This window comes from Miniopterus schreibersii (genome assembly GCF_964146895.1).
Source record: "Miniopterus schreibersii genome assembly, chromosome: 2".
NCBI classification, from domain to species: Eukaryota; Metazoa; Chordata; class Mammalia; order Chiroptera; family Miniopteridae; genus Miniopterus; species Miniopterus schreibersii.
The window spans coordinates 96,622,698-96,643,612 of record NC_138102.1 but is presented as its reverse complement, the minus strand read 5'-3'; the positions used below and the strand labels follow the sequence as shown (position 1 = coordinate 96,643,612).

General features: G+C 38.4%; 1 protein-coding gene across 7 annotated transcripts in view; it reads left to right on the top strand.

Moving 5' to 3' along the window:
- Positions 1-20,915, top strand: part of N4BP2L1 (NEDD4 binding protein 2 like 1) — a 50,205-nt gene that overhangs the window by 17,591 nt on the left and 11,699 nt on the right. For 4 of the 7 annotated variants that reach the window (XR_013998248.1, XM_081129397.1, XM_081129398.1 and 1 more), the window contains exon 2: positions 20,106-20,233. Coding sequence is in view for 6 of the 7 variants with exons in the window: in XM_081129397.1 (XP_080985523.1) it covers positions 20,106-20,233 (128 nt within the window). In the remaining variant the exon portion in view is untranslated. Of the gene's footprint in view, positions 1-20,105; positions 20,234-20,536; positions 20,626-20,915 lie in introns of all 7 variants that reach the window. The other 3 variants (XM_081129394.1, XM_081129395.1, XM_081129393.1) reach the window with 1 other exon arrangement.

The following is a 20,915-nucleotide window of genomic DNA, read 5'->3' as shown; positions in this document are numbered from 1 at the left end:
GTGAGAAGTAGAAATAGAAATAAAGGGAAACATAGGCATAAAGAAATAAAATGGCACTAGATAAGTACCTATCAATAACAACCTTAAATATAAATGGATTAAATGCTCCAATCAAAGGACATAAGGTAGCCAAATGGATATGAAAACAAAACCCAAATATATGCTCTCTACAAGAGTCCCACCTGAGAACAAAAGGCTCACATAGGCTGGAGAAAAAAACCAAACCCAAAGCCAAAAAGCTTCTGGAGAACTTTAAAGGAGAGATCACTGCAATACAGTCACAGTAGGAGACTTTAACATCCCACTGCCTTTACTGGATAGATCTTCCAGGCAAAAAATCAACAAGGAAACAGTAATTTTAAATAACACCCTAGATCAGATGGATTTCACTGACATTTATAGAACATTTCACCCCAAAGCTGCAGAATAGGCATTCTCTTCAAGTGCACATGGGACTTTCTCAAAGAAAGACCTTATGTTAAAACACAAAACAAGTCTCTACAAGTTTAAGAAGACTGAAATCATATCAAATAGCTTCTCGGAAATTTACACCATGGAATACTATGCAGCTGTAAAAAGGAAGGATCCCTTACCCTTTGAGACAGCATGGTGGGACCTGGAGAATATTATGCTAAGCAAAATAAGTCTGTTAGAGAAAGATAAGTATCACATGATCATACTGATATGTGGAATCTAATGAACAAAATAAACTGATAAAATAGATCCAGAGACATAGAAGCATGGAACAGACTGACGAATCTCAGAGGGAAGGCATGTGTGGGTGTGTGGGTGGGGAGAGATTAACCTAAGAACTTATATGCATATATCATAACCCATGGAGACAGACAATAGTATATGGTGAAGGCCTGGAGGGAGGGTGCAGGGTGGAGGGGCTCAATGGGGGTAAAAAGGGGACATTTGTAATGCTTTCAAAAATAAAGATAAATTTAAAAGAATAAAAGATACTGAAGAGACATAATAGTTAAGTGCAGTACTTGAACCTATGACCTATATTGGAACCATTGGGGAAATTTAAAAAGATTTAAATTTAAAAATTTACTAACATCAGCTAATTATAATGTTAATTTTTAGATGTGATAATGCTATTGTAGTTATGTAGGAGAATGTTATTCATAGGTGACAGTTAAAAAGAATTTAGGAACACAGTGTCATGATATCTGAAACTTATTTTCAAATGGCTTATCATAAATACATGTGAGAACTAGAACAAATAATCCAAAAATGTATATGGAACCACAAAAGATCTCGAATAGCCACAGCAGTCTTGAGAATGAAGAACAAAGTTGGAGGAATCATGCTACCTGATATCAAACTGTACTACAAGGCCATAGTATTCAAAACAGCATGGTATTAAAGCCAACATATAGATCAGTGGAACACAGTAGAGAGCCCAGAAATAAAATGCTATATGATCAACTAATATTTGACAAAGGAGTCAAGAACATACAATGGGGAAAAGATAGTCTATTCAACAAATTGTGTTGGGAAAATTGGAGAGGTACATGCAAAAAATTAAAACTAGACCACATTATACCATACACAATAAACCCAAAATGGATTAAAGACTTAAGTGTTAGATTCAATACCATAAAATTCCTAGAAGAAAACATAGGTTGTAAAACCTTGGACATTTTTTAAGTAATATTTTTGATATATCTCCTTGGGCAAGGAAAACAAAAGAGAAGATAAACAAATAGGACTGCATTAAACTAAAAAGTTTTTGTACAGCAAAGAAACCCATCAACAAAATGAAAAGACAGCCTGCTGAGTGGGAGAACATATTCGCCAATGATACATATGATAAGGGGATAATATTCCAAAATTCATAAAGAACTTATACAACTCAACACCAAAAAATCCAAATAATTCAATTAAAAATGGGCAAAGGACCCAGATAGATACTTCTCCAAAGAGGACACACAGATGGCCAATAGACATATGAAAAGATGCTCAATGTCACTAATCATCAGAGAAATGCAAGTTAAAACCACAATGAGATATCACCTCATACCTGTTAGAATAGCTATCATCAATAAATCAACAAGTAACAAGTGTTGGTGAGGATGTGGAGAAAAGGGAACCCTTGTACACTGTTGGGAACACAGATTGGTGTAGCCACTGTGAAAAACAGTATGGAGGTTCCTCAAAAAATTAAAATTGGACTGCCTTATGACCCAGTGATTCCACTTCTGGAATGTATCTCAAGAAACCCAAAACACTAATTTAAAAGAATGTATGCACTCCTATGTTCATTGCATCATTAACTACAACAGCCAAGCTTATGGAAGCAACCCAAGTGCCCATCAATAGATGAATGGATAAAAAAGTGGTGGTACATATATATAATGGAATATTATTCAGCCATAAAAAAGAATGAAATTTCACCATTTACGACAGCATGGACCTATAGAATATCATGCTAAGTGAAATAAGTCAGTCAGAGAAAGACAAATACCGTATGATTTTACTTATATGTGGACACTTATAAATGTTCACTTAACGTTAACAACTGGTGACTGTAGATGAAGGTAAGTAGTGTTCATTGTATTATTCTTTCAAGTCATTTCTATAGGTTTGAACATTTCCTAAATTAAACCTTTGTGGGGGGGAAAAGTTTAGGTGGAAATAAAAAGGAGAGGGAAAATAATAAATGAGATTTAAGGGGTGTGGCAACCAAATACATGCATAGACCTTGTTTGGCTTTTGATTCAAACAAACTACTGTAGGAATATGATTATAAGACAATCAGGGAAGTCTGAACACTGACAGAGTATTTGGTGAAATGAAGTACGAAGCTGGTGAGATTAGATTAGCCATCTGATGATAACTGTGGGAGCAGGGCCATGGGTACATGGGGAATGATTATATTATTTGGTCTACTTTTGCATGTCTAAAAATTTCCATAATGAAAATTTAGGGGTACAACTCAAAATTACATAGTAATGTTGGACTTTGTCAGTGAGTGAGCAAGTGACTAACAGGTATCTAAATATATCTCCATGGTTCTCTATTATTAAATAAAGGATTACACATAAGAATAAGTTGTGAAATTGAAGTTAGTACTTGAGTTTCTCCCACAGTAGTGATTTTAAGTAAATTTAATGGGGAGCCAGGGAGGTAAAGTTTCTGTGGAATTGCCTTTCTTTTCCCCTCCTATTATTTTTTCATTCTTTCAATTTTCCCTATGCATGAGGCTCCTGACCACCATAATGAAAAGCTAGAGCTGGGGCACTGTCCTTACCACTTCTGAAGTGGATGGAATGGTATTTATTACTTCCACTCAAGTCTGAGAATCTCAAGATTGTCTGTTTAATAAGGCCTTTATTTAGCTAGAAGAGCTTCTATTGTCCTGCACATTCAAGATGCTATGGTGGCTGCCAATGCTAATTGAACATTCAGGTGAAGACAAAACATGTTTTTGAAGGAGTAATCATTCAGGAAGCTCACCCCACCTCCCAAATCCATTAGAGCTGTAAAAAAGCTCCTCATTAGGAGGACCATGTAGGTTACAGTCAGATGTGTCTTAGGAAATGGTGAGGAAGTGGTCCAGCCCCACAGTGGTCCTGAGCAATTTAACTTTAAGGTACAGTTTTACAATCAAGGAGGGCAGTCATTTCTTTGTTGTGATTTTTGTTTTCTAGAAGGGAATAGGATTCAAATAAGATGGGAATTGGACACTCATGTGTTAAAGCTTTTTTTAAAGGAAACATCAGAATATTCACTTCCAATAGATTATATAAGCCATAAAGAAAGAGGAAAACAAGAGCTGATAAGACAATGCATAGGAAAAGAAGCATTTGACTCTGAAAATGATGTAAAACGAAAACAAAACCTGTGAGTGGCAGATTTAGGAAAATAAATGAAACCAGACAGAAGGGATATAAACTCTGGGACCAAATAGAAAAATCAACATCTTGGAACCAATATCCATAGTTGCTTAAATAGCACAAAAAGATAAGGAAAATAAGTTATATACTATTATTTAACCTCTGAATGTAGCTCTCGTTATGTAGACTAGATGATACTGATGAGAATAATTTTGAAACTGTGAAATGTTAACAAATATATACACCCCTGAACATGTATTCAGTGCTGTCCTTAGACTGTTTCTGTAGATGTCTTTATAATAATTGTTTGTATTAGAGGTTAAAGTTAGGAGTTATGATTTGGGCTTTTTAGTTTGAGTATTTTTAAAGTAAAATAAAATACATTTATGTGGAAGCAATGCTGATTTCTTTCACCAAATCCTCTTTGTATTTCTCTTTCATATCACTTCCAGTATCTGTGGTAGATTTGAAATGGCTGCCTCTTTTGGCTATCTTTCCCATTCTTTGTCTCCTATTCTTCAATGTGGGTTGGCAGTGACTTGCTTTGATGGGTAGCATGTGGTGAATGCCTGGCAGCTTTCACTCTTGCCCTCTTAGAATGAGTGAAGAGGCCTAGGTGAGCCTGGGCTGGGTGAGGATGAAAAACCAAGTGGATGTCAGTTGGCAAGCAGCCAGCACCCCAGACTGCAGGGGGCCTGCACTGCATGAATGATCCCAGGCCAGACCAGCAGAACTGCCCAACTGCTGACCCACAGAACAAGTTCATCCCCTTTCTACACACAGACTTCCAAGGATCTGAGGATGACCATTATGTTACACCTCTATCATCTGTTCTCAGCTTCAGCACCCCAACACTCCTTTGCAATCTGTTCATCTGACATGTTTCCATGGTTTTCAGGCCTCACTCACATTGACCAGGCCACTCCTCTCTGGACATACTCCGGCTTGCCATTTCCCCTTTGAAATTGTATAGTACTTAGAACTGAAAAGTGTTTCAAATAGGATTTTCAATAATTTTTAAAATTAAAAAAAGAACATGATTTGCACTTTTAACCACAGTGTCTTTGTTCTTGTTTTTCTCTCTTGCTCATAACACACCCTGTATCAGGAGCTTCCTCCTCTTAGTTCCTGTCCCAAGAGGCAACATTTTCCTCATTCCTCAAGGCCTCCTTGACAGCATTTCCCTGTCAGAACTTGCTCCCGACTCTAAATGCTTGTAGGGTTCATGTGTCCAGCTCTTTGCACCGTGTGTCAGGCTAGTGGGCAGGGTCTGGCTCCTTGGCTGGACTATGAACTCCTTGAAAGCAGTTACTTTACTTTTGTACCTTAACACTTCACAAAGTACATGGCATATGCCAAGAGCAGTGCTCAACAAATGTCTAATTAGTTGGATAATTATCTAATATTCTTTGGGCATCAAGAGAGACAGCCAGATTCCTGTTCCAGTGAAGACTGAAGATCATGTCCATTGAATTTCCCTGTTTTCCAACACAGCCCATTAAAAAGAGAATATATTTTATTTGAAATTACTTTTGCAGCTGTCAATGCTGCCTTTTTAAAAAATGCTATCATGCCCTCCAAAAAATTAAAAAAAAAGTCTTTATTGATGTCAGGGAGAGGGAGAGGGAGAGACAGAAACATCATTGATAAGAGAGTCATTGATTGACTGCTTCCTGCAGGCCCCATCCTGCAGGTCCCATACTGGGGATTGAGCCCACAACTAGGGCATGTGCCCTGACTGGGAATCGAACTGCGATCTCCTGGACCGTAGGTCGATGCTCAACTGCTGAGCCACGCCGGCCGGGCAAGCCCTTCAAAATTTTTGACAGAGATGTTTGTTTAGTGTGTCTGGAATGTGTTTATTTACTTTATTTTGGTCTTCCATTTCTCTTGTATTCACTTGAGTAACTGCAAGATTGTGTACATCCCAATGTGTTTTACGACTGTGGCATGTAAACAGTCTGGGTTGGTAACATGACCTCATTTATTATTATTATTAATAAAATACCAGTACTTTGCAGTCGTAAAGGGCCTTACCGTTTGTAAAGTGTTTTCCCATACCTTACCTCATCAGAGCCTTGCTAGCACCTCTTTTTTTGTTTTTTAGCTCTGTTTAATTTGTATTTTTCAGTTAAGGAAACAGAAGCTTAGAGAAATAGGTGACAAGACCAGAAGGGGCAGAGGCAAGACCTGAACCCAACTCTTTCCAAGCTATGTAGGTGCTCACTCACCACCTGTGGCCGTAGTGCCTCATATTTATTCTATTCTTTCCTGATCAAAGATGATGATTCTTGACAGAGAAAAGAAACAGAGTTGAAAAGTTTTGCTTTCTCTTTGCATTCCTGCGCTTGCTATTCTTCAACCTTTTGTTCCTCCTTTTTTTTTTTTTTTTTAAATATATCTTTATTGATTTCAGAGAGAGGAAAGGAGAGGGAGAGAGAGAGATAGAAACATCAATGACGAGAGAGTCATTGATCAGCTGCAGCCCGCAACCCGGGCATGTGCCCTGACCGGGAATCGAACCCTGATCGCCTGGATCCCAGGTTGACGCTTAACCACTGAGCCACGCCCGGCCAGGCTGTTCCTCCAACTTTTAAAAAATTTTTTATTAAATATATCTTTATTGATTTCAGAGAGAGGAAAGGAGAGGGAGAGAGATAGAAACATCAACGATGAGTCATTGATCGAGCCCGCAACCCGGGCATGTGCCCTGACCAGGAATCAAACCCCGATCGCCTGGATCCTAGGTCGATGCTCAACTGCTGAGCCACGCCCGGCCGGGCTGTTCCTCCAGCTTTTAAGTACTGTATCTTTTTATTCTGAGCAGGCTTTGAATTTGTCTTGAAGTTAGAATTAGGCTGGTGAGTGTTATAGGGATAAAGGAAAGAAACATACTCACTGTGTCAAGGTTTGCTCTAGGTACTTTCCTGTTATTAGATCATTGTCATCACCGAGCAAGACAGGTGACATGACCCTTGATTTTTACAAATGAGGAAGGAAGCTCAGGGATTTATTCACTTACTACCTAGCATGACATTCATCACTTCCCTCAAAATAGTCTGAATAAGCATTTCAAGTGGAAACATCTTCTCTCTGAAGTTATTTTGTGCAGAACTTAACATGTTTTTGTTTTGTTTTGTTTTTTGCTACTTTTAAGGAGGACTCCATGGTAGTTTTTCTGTTTGTTTCTTCTGTGATATTTTCATATTTAGAGTGAGTGACAGATTTAGGAAGAAGTGGGGGATGATGGGTGTACCTATTTCCTTCTCCTGTTGTGTTTTCATTTGATTTGGGTTACTGTCAAAATGTAAATATGTTACTTAGTAGGGGTAGTACACACACATCACTTTTATCTACATTTCATACCTGAGCAAGAATTAGTTTCTGAGATGGGTCCTTAGAGAGAACAGAGCTCCAAGAGATGGGACCCAGGACAGGTGAGAGGTTAAGGGTGAAGAGAAGGGCACTGGTGCATCCCAGAGCAATAGCAGCAGGGACTGGGGCCCATAAGGAAAGACTGTCATCACACCGCCAGCTTCCAGTTTCCTCTAGAGCAGGGGTGGGAAACCTTTTTTCTGTGAAGGCCATTTGTATATTTATAATATCATTTGTGGGCCATACAAAATTATCAACTTAAAAATTAACTATGGGGAAGCGACGTCAGAGTAATGGCAGTGTGAGAGATCCCCATGGCCTCTCCCCTGAAATTTCAACAAGTTAAGCAACTATAATTCAACAAAGAATTCCCTACTCAATACAGAGGCATGCATGAGAGACCCGCACACTGAAACATCTGAAGGTAGGCAACCAGGAATAAGCGGGGAGATGAGAAGGGAAGAAAGCCCAGAGGGCTGCAGATGCAGCCCTGCAGCTGGGAGCTTGCTGAGCAGCCAGGAGCTTGCTGAGTGGCCAGGAGAGGGGAGGAAGCTGGCGGTAGCAGGTGCTTCCTTCAGCCAGCCAGGAGGAACAGAGAGCTGAGGGTGGGCAGCCCAGCAGGGTGAGCATAGTGAAAAGTGACTGAGCCAGCAGACACCTGACAGAGGCTGGGGGTTCTGTTGTGTAGCTGTTCCCTGTTGGGTGGGAGTGTTTCTGACAAAGAAATGGTACTCCAGAGCCCTGCCACACGTTGGACCCTCAAAACTCACCTCCCATTGTCCTTGGTGTTGGGTAGAAAAACATTTTATCTATAAACCAAGAGATATTACAGTGGAAGCACTATTTCCCTCTGTGATGGCAGTCAGGATCTCCATTAGGGTGAGGGCACCCCAAGCAGGACATCTGTACTGTCTTACAGCAGCTGTGGAGGTCAACTGTGGGAGATCACAGAGGTAAAAAAATCTTGTGATTCAGCACCATCTACTAGGCAGTAGTAGAAAGACCTCTTCAGGGAATGCTGCTATAGAAGGAACATTTATGCCTAGACAGAGGAGAGGAGCAAATATCATGAACAACCTTGGTAACGAGGATGATCAGAAAGAAAATGAAAAATCCCCAGAAAGCAAGCTGGAACACATGGAAATAAGTGATATAAATGACAGAGATTTCAAGACTGCAGTTCTGAAAATACTCAATGAGATGCAAGAAAATACAGACAGGCAATTCAGTGTACTCAGAAAGCCAATCAATGAACAAAATGAGTACTTTACCAAACAGATTGAAACTTTAAAAAAGAACCAATCAGAAATCCTGGAAATGAAGCATGCAATTAAGGAGATTATGAATGAGCTACTGAGCATAGAAAACAGAGCAAACTAGATGGAGGAAAGAAATAGTGATATTGAAGATAGGAATCTAGAAATGACACAGAGGGAAGAAGAGACCTGAGTATAATGAAAAATGAAAGAGCTCTATGAGAACTACCTGAGTCCATCAGAAAAAGCAATATTAGAATAAAGGCATTCTGGAAGAAGAAGAGAAGGGAAGACAGTCTATTCAAACAAATAATGGATGAGAACTTCCCAAACTTATGGAAAGAACTAGATCCTCGAATCCAAAAATCAAACAGAACATCTAGTTACCTCAATTCAAAAAGGCCCTCTCTAAAGAACATTATATTAAAACCGTCAAAAATTAATGTCAAAGAAAAAATACTCAAAGCACCCAGGTAAAAGAAGGAAGTGACCTACAAAGGAAAAGCTTTCAGAATTTCAACCAACTTCTCAGCAGAAACTCTACAAGCCAGAAGACAGTGGAACCAAATATTGAAACATTTGAAAGACAGAAATGACTAACCATGAATAATATATCCAGCAAAAGTATCCTTTAAATATGAAGGAGAAATAAAGATGTACCCAGACATACAGAAGCTGAGAGATTTTATCAGCAGAAAACCTCCATTGCAGGAAATACTCGAGCGAGTTATTCTACCTGAAACAAAGAACATAAGATCACAACATTACAGGTAAGATTACCAAAAAACCTGCAGCATAAACAGGGAAAATTTGTGGCAAAAAAACGTAAAAGGGAAGGGGTTAAAGGTCTGAACTGGCAAAGGAGGATGAACATCAGATGCACTCAAAAGAAAAGAGCCTATTGTGCATATGCAACTTTATTTTTTATAAACCTAATGGTAACCACATACAAAAATTAGTAAACCAGGACACATAACTTAAAAAAAGAGGACACAGAGGAAAGAAGTACGAAACATCATCAAACAAAAACAAGAGACAAAAGTACAAAGGAAAAGAACCAATGGAGGCACAGAGCTACCAGAAAACAAAAAATAAAATGGCTATAGGTGGGAGATCCAAGATGGTGGCAGACTGAGTGGGAGCTACACTGAAACTCTCCTGGGACCAATCTGGATTTACAACTAAAACATAGAAAAACCATTCTGAAAAGCAACTGAAGACTAGCTGGACAGCACCCTCATAACCAAAGAGGAAAAGGGGAGACTGCACAGAGATTGGTAGGAAGTGCAGATGCGAGAGGGCTGGCTGGGCTCCCACAGGCAGCAGCTGAAGGTCCAGAGGGATATCTCAGCTGTGGGGGTTCCCACTGAGGACTCCGGGGCTAAACCCCAGGCTGGGTTTCCTAGCCAAGAGCACCAGAACTGAGAAAGGTGCCCACATAACATCTGGCTGTGAAAAGCAGCAGGGTTTCTGTCTGCCAGGGAGAGATGGCTGAAAATGCAGACACCCTCTTAAAGAGCCAGCACACAAAGTTTCGTGTGCAGCCACTTACCTTGGGCTCTGGCAAAGGGGAAGTGGAGAGGACTGGAGCTGTGTGGGGAGAGTCTGGGGAGAGTCATTTCCCCAGACTGTGGGGGACATCTTTCTTGGGAGGCGAACTTTCGGCTTTTGTCTGAGTGGGAAAGCAACTGCCCCACCCCGCTGGAGAGCAGCTCGCCCGCTGGCCCACAGGAGTTTCTACAGCCTGAGGCTTGTTAAGAGAATCAGGTTAATCAGTCTGTAGACAGAGGCAGACCTCAGGGTGCTTTGAATCATTGCCTGATCTGCTTTGGGACCCAGGCCTTAGAAAAGCAGACTTTTGTGTGCATCTTGGTCCTGTCCAAACTAACCCAGCCCCAACAGTGGAGACCTCAAGCCTGGGATGTTGATAGCCTCACACAGGGTACTCAGGGCCAGTCACAAACTGCATCTGACACTGACCTGTACCAGAGACCCTCCAAAAAGACTGAGAGTCCTAGCAGATCTACCTAACACTTAAAAAGAAACCCAAATATAGCCAAAATGGGGAGACCAAGAAACAAGCCCCAAATGAAAGAACAACAGAAGTCTCCAGAAAAAGAGCCAAATGAAATGGAGATAAGCAATCTCTCAGATAGAGAGTTCAGAATACTGATTGTAAGGATGCTCAACAGCATGAAAAAAAGATATGGAAACTGAAAAATGACAAGTCAGAAATGAAGAATGACATAGCAGAAATAAAAAAATTCATTAGAAGGAATAAACAGCAGATTAGAGGAAGCTGAGGATTGGAGCAGTGAATTAGAGAACAGGGTAGAAAAAATCACTCAAGCAGAGACCCCAAACCAAAAAACAATGAAAAAAAAGGAGGACAGTCTAAGGGAGCTGTGGGACAGCATAAAACGTAACAATATTCCTATTATAGGAGTGCCAGAGGACGTCGAAAGGAAGCAGGGGTTAGAGAACCTGTTTGAGGAAATAATGGCAGAAAACTTCCCTAACCTGGTCAAGGAAAAAGGCACACAAGTTCTGGAGGCACCGAGAGTCCCAAGTAAGAAGAATCCAAAGAGGCCTATGCCCAGACACATCATAATTAAAATGCCAAGAATCCAAGACGAAGAGAGAATCTTAAAGGAAGTTAGAGAAAAGCAATCTGTTACCTACAAAGGAGTCCCCATAAGGCTGTCATCTGACATCTCATCAGAAACTCTAGAGGCCAGAAGGGAATGGCATGAAGTATTCAAGGTAATGCAAAACAAGGATCTGAAACCAAGACTACTCTATCCAGCAAGATTATCAATCAAGCTGGGCGGTGAAACAAGAAGCTTCCCTGACAAAAAAAGGTTAAAAGACTTTACTCAGTACAAAACCAGCACTGCAGGAAATGTTAAAGGGACTGCTATAATTAGAAGTAGAAATAAAAAGGGTTAAATACTCCCCAAAAAGATATATGGTGGATGAATGGATAAGAAAACATGACCCAAATATATATTGTCTACAAGAGACCCACCTCAGAACAAAAGACTCACACAGGATGAGAGTGAAGGGATGGAAAAAATTTTTCAATGCAAATGGAAATGAAAAAGAATGCTGGGGTAGCAATACTCACATCAGACAAAATAGACTTCAAAATGAAGACCATAATGAGAAACAAGAAAAGTCACTACATAATACTAAAGGGATCAATCCAGCAAGAGGACATAACCCTGATAAACATATGCACCCAATATAGGACCACCTAAATTTATAAAAAATCTTCTAGAGGACTTTAAGGGAGAAATCAACAGCAATACAGTCATTCTTGGTAAATTTAACACCACACTGACTTCACTGGATAGGTCTTCCAGACAAAAAACCAACAAGGAAATAGTGACCCTAAATGTGACCCTGAACAGTGAACTTAAATGACACACTAGATCAGATGGATTTAATTGACATTTACAGAACATTCTACCCCAAAACAGCAGAATATACATTCTTCTCAAGTGCACATAGGACATTCTCAAAGTTAGTCCACATGTTAGGACACAAAAGAAATCTCTACAAGTTAAAGAAGATTGAAATCATATCAAGCATCTTCTTGGACCACAGTGGCATGAAATTAGAAATCTACTACAATAAAAACACTAAAAGACATTTAAATACATGGAGGCTGAAAAGCATGTTTTAAAACAATGAATGGGTTACCAAAAAGATTAAGAAAGAAATAAAAAATTTCCTGGAAACAAGTGAAAATGAACACACAACAGCTCCAAATCTATGGGACAAAATGAAAGGAGTTCTGAGAGGGAAGTTCATAGCACTACAAGCCTACCTCAAAAAACAAGAAAAACTTCTAATACACTCTACAACTTAAAAACTGAGAAAGAGAACAACAAGAAAAGCCCAGAGTAAGTAGAAGGAAAGAAATAATAAAGATCAGAGTAGAAATAAATAACATAGAGACTAAAAAAACATTACTAAAGATCATGAAACCAAGAGCTGGTTCTTTGAAAAGATAAACAAGATTTATGAAACTTTAGCCAGACTCATCAAGAAACAAAGAGAGAGGACCCAAATAAACAAAATCAGAAACAAAAGAGGTGAAATAACAACTGACCCAACAGAAATACAAAGGATTGTAACAAAATACTATGAACAAATATATGCCACCAAACTGGACAACCTGGATGAAATGCATAAATTCCTAGAAAAATACAACCTTCAAAACTCAATCAGGAAGAGTCAGAGAGTCTAAATAGGCCGATAGCTGCTGATGAAGTTGAAGGAGTAATCAAAGGGCTCCCAGCACACAAAATCCCTGGCGTGGATGGCTTCACAGGGGAGATTTACCAGACATTCAAAGAAGAATTAACACCTATCCTCTTCAAACTATTTCAAAAAATTCAAGAGGAAGGAACACTTCCAAGCTCTTTTTTCAAGGCCAGCCTTAGCCTAATTCCAAAACTAGATAAAGACACTACAAGGAAAGAGAATGACAGGCCAGTATCCCTAATGAACATAGATGCTAAAATCCTCAACAAAATACTAGCAAATCGGATCCAGCAATATATTAAAAAGATCATACACCATGACCAACTGGGATTTATTCCAGGGATGCAAGGCTGGTACAATATTTGCAAATCAATAAACATGATACATCACATAAACATATTGAAAGTCAAAAATCACATGATCATATCAATAGATGCAGAAAAAGCATTTGATAAAATCTAACACCCATTTTTGATAAAAACTCTCAGCAAAGTGGGAATAGAAGGATCATACCTCAACATAATAAAGGGCATATACGACAAACCTACAGCCAACGTCATACTCAGTGGGCAAAAACTAAAACCATTTCCCCTAAGAACAGGAATAAGACAGGGGTGTCCACTTTCACCACTCTTATTCAACATGGTACTGGAAGCCCTAGCCACAGTGATCAGACAAGAAAACATAAAAGGCATCCAAATTGGAAAGGAGGAAACAAAACTGTCATTATTTGCAGATGGTATGATATTGTACATAGAAAATCCTAAAGACTCCATCAAAAAACCACTAGGTTTAATCAACGAATTCAGCAAGGTAGCAGGATACAAAATAAACACCCAGGAATCAATGGAATTTTTATACACCAATGATGAACTCTCAGAAAGAGAAACTAAAAAAAAAAATTTACCATTGCAACGAAAAAAATAAGATACCTAGGAATAAACTTAACCAAAGATGTAAAAGTCCTGTATTTGGAAAACTACAGAACACTGAAAAAAGAAATAGAGGAAGATATAAACAAATGGAAAAATATACCATGTTCATGGATTGGAAGAATTAACATCATTAAAATGTCCATATTACCCAAAGCAATCTATAAATTCAATGCAATCCCTATCAAAATACTAACAGCATATTTCACAAATCTAGAACAAACACTTCAAATATTTATATGGAACCCCAAAACACCCCAAATAGCCACAGAAATCTTGAGAAAGAAGAACAAAGTTGAAAGGATCACAATACTAGATGTCAAGTTATACTACAAAGCCACTGTAATCAAAACAGCCTGGTACTGGCACAAGAACAGACATATAGATCAGTGGAACGGAACAGAAAACCCAGAAATTGACACATGCCATTATGGTGAATTAATATTTGACAAAGGAGGCAAGAACATATAATGGAGTAAAGACAGTCTTTTCAATAAATGGTGTTGGGAAAATTGAACAGATAAATGTGAAAAAACGAAACTAGACTACCAACTTACACTATACATAAAAGACTTAAATGTAAGACATGAAACCATAAAAATCCTAGAGGAAAACATAGGCAGCAAAATCTCAGACATCTCTCATAGCAATATGTTTGCTGATACATCTCCTAGGGCAAGAGAAACTAAGGAGAAAATAAACAAATGTGACTGCTTCAAAGTAAAAAACTTCTGTACAGCAAAAGGAACCATCAACAAAATGAAAAGGGAGCCCCCTGTATGGGAGAACATATTTGCCAATGATGGATCTAATAAAGGGTTAATATCCAAAATATATAAGGAACTCATACAACTTAACAAAAGGAAGACAAACAATTCAATTAAAAAATGGTCAAAGGACCTAAATAGACACTTCTTCAAAGAGGACATACAAATGGCTAAGAGACATATGAAAAAATGCTCGATATCGCTAATCATCAGAGAGATGCAAATTAAAACCACAATGAGGTATCACTTCACACCTGTAAGAATAGCTACCATCAAGAAATCAACGAACTACAAGTGCTGGCGAGGGTGTGGAGAAAAGCGCATCCTAGTACACTGCTGGTGGGAATGCAGACTGGTGCAGCCACTATGGAATGCAGTATGGAGTTTCCTCAAAAGATTAAAAGTTGACCTGCCATTTGACCCAGTGATCCCACTTCTAGGAATATATCCTAAGGAACTCGAAACACCAATCACAAAGAATTTATGCACCCCTATGTTCATAGCAGCACAATTTACAATAGCTAAGATTTAGAAACAGCCCAAATGCCCATCAGTAGATGAGTGGATAAAAAAGCTGTGGGACCTTTACACCATGGAATACTATGCAGCTGTAAAGAGGAAGGGTCTTTTATCCTTTGGCACAGCATGGAGGGAACTAGAAAGTATTATACTAAGTGAAATAAGCCAGTCAGAGAAAGACAAGTACCCACATGATCGCACTTATATCTGGAATATAATAAACAAAATAAACTGATGAACAAAGTGGATCGAGAGATATAGAAACATGGAACAGACTGAGGGATCTCAGAGGGAAGGTGGGGAGGGGGTGTGTGGGTGAGAGAGATTAATCAAAGAACTTCCATGGACAGAGACATTGGTATGGGGAAAGTCTGGGGGTGGGATGGATGTAGGGTGGAGGGGATCAGTGGGGATAAAAAAGGGACATCTGTAATATTCTCAACAATAAAGTAAATTAAATAAATAAATAAATAAATAAATAAATAAATAAATAAATAAAATGGCTATAGGAAATCCCCATACATCAATAATAACCTTAAATGTATTAATCTGAATTCACCAATTAAGAGGCACAGAGTAGTATAGAGGATCAAAAAACAAAACTCAACCAAATGGTGCCTACAAGAAATACATCTAAGCTGCCAAGACAACGGTAGATTCAAAGTAAAAGGGTGAAAATTCTCCAAGCAAATAACATCCACTGAAAAGCAGGTGTAGCCATACTTATATCTGACAAAATAGATTTCAAGACAACAAAGATAACAAGAGATGAAGATGGACACTTTATAATGATAAAGGGGATACAACATCAAGAAAACATAACACTTATTAATATATATGCATCCAACCAGGGAGCACCGAAATATATAAAGCAACTACTCATACAACTAAAAGGAGAAACAGATCAAAACATAATCATAGTTGGGGACCTTAATAGTCCATTTAAAGCTTTAGACAGATCAACCAAATAGAAAAATCAATAAAGAAATATTGGCCTTAAATGAAACGCTAGACCAAATGCACATAACTGACATTTACAGAGTCTTTCATCCCAGAACATCAGATTATACATTCTTCTCCAGTGCACATGGAATATTCTCAAAGACAGACTATATGCTGGGTGACAGAACTAGCATTAACAAATTCAAGAAGACTGCAATTATACTAAGCATATTCTCTGACCACGATGTCTTGAAATTAGAAATCAACTGCAAAAGGGAAGTAAAGAAACCCACAAATACATGGAGATTAAACAACATACTACTAAAAAATGACTGGGTCAAAGAAGAAATAAAAGATGAGATCAAAAGATATATAGAGATAAATGAGAATGACAATACAACATGTCTAAACTTCTGGGATGTGGCAAAAGCAGTAATAAGAGGGAAGTTTGTATCATTACAGGCCTGTCTGAAGAAACAAGAGAAATCCCAAGTAAACAGCCTAACATAACATCTTAAAGAACTAGAAAAAGAAGAACAAAAGCAACACAAAGTCGGCAGAAGAAAGGGAATCGTAAAAATTAGAGAAAAACTGAATGTAACAGAGAACACAAAGACTATACAAAAAATTAATAAAACACAGAGCTTGTTCTTTGAAAAGATTAATAAAATCGACAAACCCCTGGCTAAACTGACTAAGGAAAAAAGGGAAAACACCCATATAAACAAAATCAGAAATGAAAGAGGAGAAGTCACCACAGATACACAAAGGATCATAGAATATTATGAAAGACTATACGCCACGAAATTCAATAACCTAGGAGAAATGGATAAGTTCCTAGAAATATATGACCTTCCTAGAGTAAATCATGAAGAACTGGAAAATCTAAATAGATGATCAATAGCAAGGAAATTGAAACAACCATCAAAACCCTCCCAAAAAATAGCCCGGCTAGTTGATCATTGACCTATGATCCAGGAGATCGCAGTTTGATTCCTAGGCACATGCCCTGGTTGCAGGCTTGATCCCCAGTGAGGGGCATGCAGGAGGCAGCTGATCAATGACTCTCTCATCACTGATGTTTCTAGCTCCTTCTCCCCCCGTCCCTTCCTCTCTCTGAAATCAATAAAGTCATATTAAAACAAAAACAAGAAAACCTCCCAAAAAATAAAAGTCCAGGACCAGATGGCTTCACTAGTAATTCTACCAAACATTCAAAGAAGATTTAAAACCTATCCCTCTCAAACTCTTCTAAAAAATTGAAGAGGCAATACTTCCAAACACATTTTATGAGTCCAGTATAACCCTGATACCAAAACCTGACAAGGATAACAAGAAAAAAGAAAACTATAGACCAATATCTCTGATAAATACAGATGCAAAAATCCTAAACAAAATACTAGCAAATCGAATACAGTAGTAGATCAAAAAAATAATACATCACGATCAAGTGGGGTTCATTCCAGGGGCACAAGGATGGTTCAGCATATGTAGATCAATTAATGTAATTAATTAACAAAAGATAAAAATCATCATCTCATCAATAGATGTAGAAAAAGCATTTGATAATATACAACATCAATTTATGATTAAAACACTCAATGAAAGAGGAATAGAAGAAAAGTACCTTAACATAATAAAGGCCACATATAATAAACCCTCAGCTATCATACTCAATGGTGAAAAACTGAAAGCTTTTCCTCTAAGATCAGGAACAAGACAAGGATGTCCACTCTTATCACTCTTCTTCAACACAGTTCTGGAAATCCTAGCCAGAGCAATAAAGCAAAATAAATAAAAGGTATCCAATAGGGAAGGAAGAAGTGAAATGCCACTTTTTGCAGATGACATGGTTCTGTATGTAGAAAACCCTGAAGACTCCACCAAAAAACTATTAGAAACAACAAAGAAATACAGTAAAGTTTCAGGATACAAAATCAATGTACAAAAATCCATTGCCTTCCTGTATACTAACAACAAAACTTCAGAAAAAGAAATGAAAGAAAAAAAAACAATTCCTTTTGCAATTGCAACCAGAAGAATAAAATACCCTGGAATAAACTTAACAAAGAGCATGAAAGACCTATATACTGAAAATTACAAAGCATTATTAAGATTGAAAAAGACAACAAAATGGAAAAGTATCCCGTGTTCATGGATTGGAAGACTCAACATAGTTAAAATGGCCATATTACCCAAAGTAATATACAGATTCAATATAATCCCCATCAAAATACCAATGTCTTTTTTAAAGAAATAGAATGAGAAATCATCAGATTTGTATGGTACCATAAAAGACCCTAATTAGCCAAAGCAATCCTGAGAAAAAAAGAATGAAGCTGGAGGTAAAACGCTACCTGACTTCAAAATATACTACAGAGCTACAATAATCAGAACAGCATGGTATTGGCACAGAAACAGACACACAGATTGGTGGAACAGAATTGAGAGCCCAGATATAAACCACATGTATATGGCAGATTATTTTCCACAAAGGAGCCAGAAACACACAATGGAGTAAATGGTAGAAATGGAGTAAATTCAATAAATGGCGCTGGGAAACCTGGAAAGCCACATGCAAAAGAATTAAACTGGATTACAGTTCGTCCCCATGTAAAAATTTAACTCAAAATGGATCAAAGACCTAAATCTGAGACTCGAAAAAGTTACACAGAAGAAAACATAGGTATTAAACTTATGGATCTTTGTCGTAGTGAACATTTTATGAACTTGACCCCACAGGCAAGGGAAGTAAGGCAAAAATAAATGAATGGGACTATATAAACTAAAACCCTTCTGCACAGTAAAAGAAACTGATAACAAAACAAAGAGGCAGCCAACCAGATGGGAGATGATATTGGCAAACAGTAGCTCCAGCAAAGGTTTAATTTCCAAAATATATAAAGAACTCATAAAACTCAATAGCAAACAAACAACCCCATCAAAAATTGGGCAGAGGACCCGAATAGACACCTCTTCCAAGAAGACATACGAACAGCCAATAGATATATGAAAAGATGTTCAACATCACTAGCAATTAGGGAAATCAAAACTACAATGAGATACCACCTCACACCTGTTAGAGTGGCTATTATCAACAAGACAAGAAATAACAAGTTTTGGAGAGATTTTGGAAAAAAGGGAACCCTCATTCACTGATGGTGGGAATGTTGATTGGTACAGTCACTATGGAAAGTAGTCTGGCGATTCCTCAAAAAATTAAGAATAGAGCTACCATACAACCCAGCTATCCCTCTCCTGGGTATATACCCAAAAAACTAAAAAACATGAATACACAAAGATATATGCACCCCTATGTTCACTGCAGCATTATTCACAGTGGGCAAGACATGGGAACAACCAAAGTGTCCTGTGATAGAGGACTGCATAAAGAAGATGTGGTAAATGTACAAAATGGAATACTACTCAGCCATGAGAAAGGATGAAATACTGCCATTTGCAACAACATGGATGGACCTTGAGAGTATTATGCCAAGTGAAATAAGTGTCACAAAAAGCTAAGAACCATATGGTTTCACTCATATGTGGGATATAAAACTGAAACTTGTGGACACAAACAGCAGTGTGGTGGTTGCCAGAGGGAAGGGCGTGAGAGGGTAGGGGGTGAAGGGAGTCTTAATATATGGTGATGGGAGAAGATACGACTTTGGGTGGTGGGCACACAGAGCAATACACAGATCTTGTAATATAGAAACCCATACCTGAAACCTATATGTTCATATTAACTACTATCACCCCAATAAATTTAATAAAGTGTTAAAAAAATTAGCTATGAAAAAAGCTCCTAGATTTATTGAATTTTGAGTCCCGCCTGTGGTTGCCTTGGCAGGGCCAGACCAAATGATTTTGTGAGCTCTTTGGCCTGCGGGCTGGACGTTCCCCAGCCCTGCTCTAGGGTTAGTCCTGGTTGCTGCAGAAGTCAGTGGCAGGGACCAGCACTTCTTAGTTTCAAGAGTTGGGCAACTCACACAGTTGCTTCTCAGCCCACTCCTGCCCTTTTCAAAGAGCTATGGCTTCTAGAGATAATATGCATCTGTTTTTAGATTGAATTTCAGCAACTCAAAACCTGGTGGTCTCATAATTACAAACTGCTAAATGTTAGAGACAGAGGGAGATGATTTTCTATTACAACAATGCAGTCATAAAACAATTTCTTCCCTCCCCATTTTCTAGACAACTGCAACATGACTTTCCCAGAGCCCTGATTTTCAGCACGGATGACTTTTTCTTCAGGGAAGATGGTGCCTATGAGTTCAATCCAGACTTCCTAGAGGAGGCTCATGAATGGAACCAGAAAAGAGGTGACAAATTCCTTTCCAAACTCCTGGATAATCCTATTGTGCACTTAGATTGCAGCTGCTGCAGAATGAATGTTTTATTGAAGGATTTTAATAAAAAGTTCTGCCATCCCCCCTCCCCAAACAGAATGCCAAACCTCCCTAGATTCCAGGAAAAAGAAAATGATTGATAATGGGTCCTGAAATAGGTAGCATTAATGTTGTGTGATGAGGACATGCTGTAATAAAAATGACAAGATATGGGTACGCTCACCCTTCTGTCTGACTGTTGCATGTTGTTCACTGTTGTATAACATTGTGTTGCAGCAAGAAAAGCAATGAGGAATGGCATATCCCCCATAATTATTGATAATACCAACCTCCACGCCTGGGAAATGAAGCCCTATGCAGTCATGGTAGGAAGAAGTATCATTCTGAATTTTCAGTTATGGGCATTTTGTGAGAAAATTGAAACTTTTGTTCTTTCCTCATTTTCTGATCTTCCACGATCTCATATGTATTAACAGTTTCTCACAGAGCAGGTAAAGAGGTGTTATTTTTGTGTTCCTCTGCTGTTCAATGGCTCTAATATGCTGACATGCTATGATCACCTCAAGGTATAAGTTTTAATAGTCCGTGGTCAGAATTTTTTATTGCTTTTCTGTCTTGGTTGTTTTCCTAAGGGAAGGTCCACATGGAGCACCCA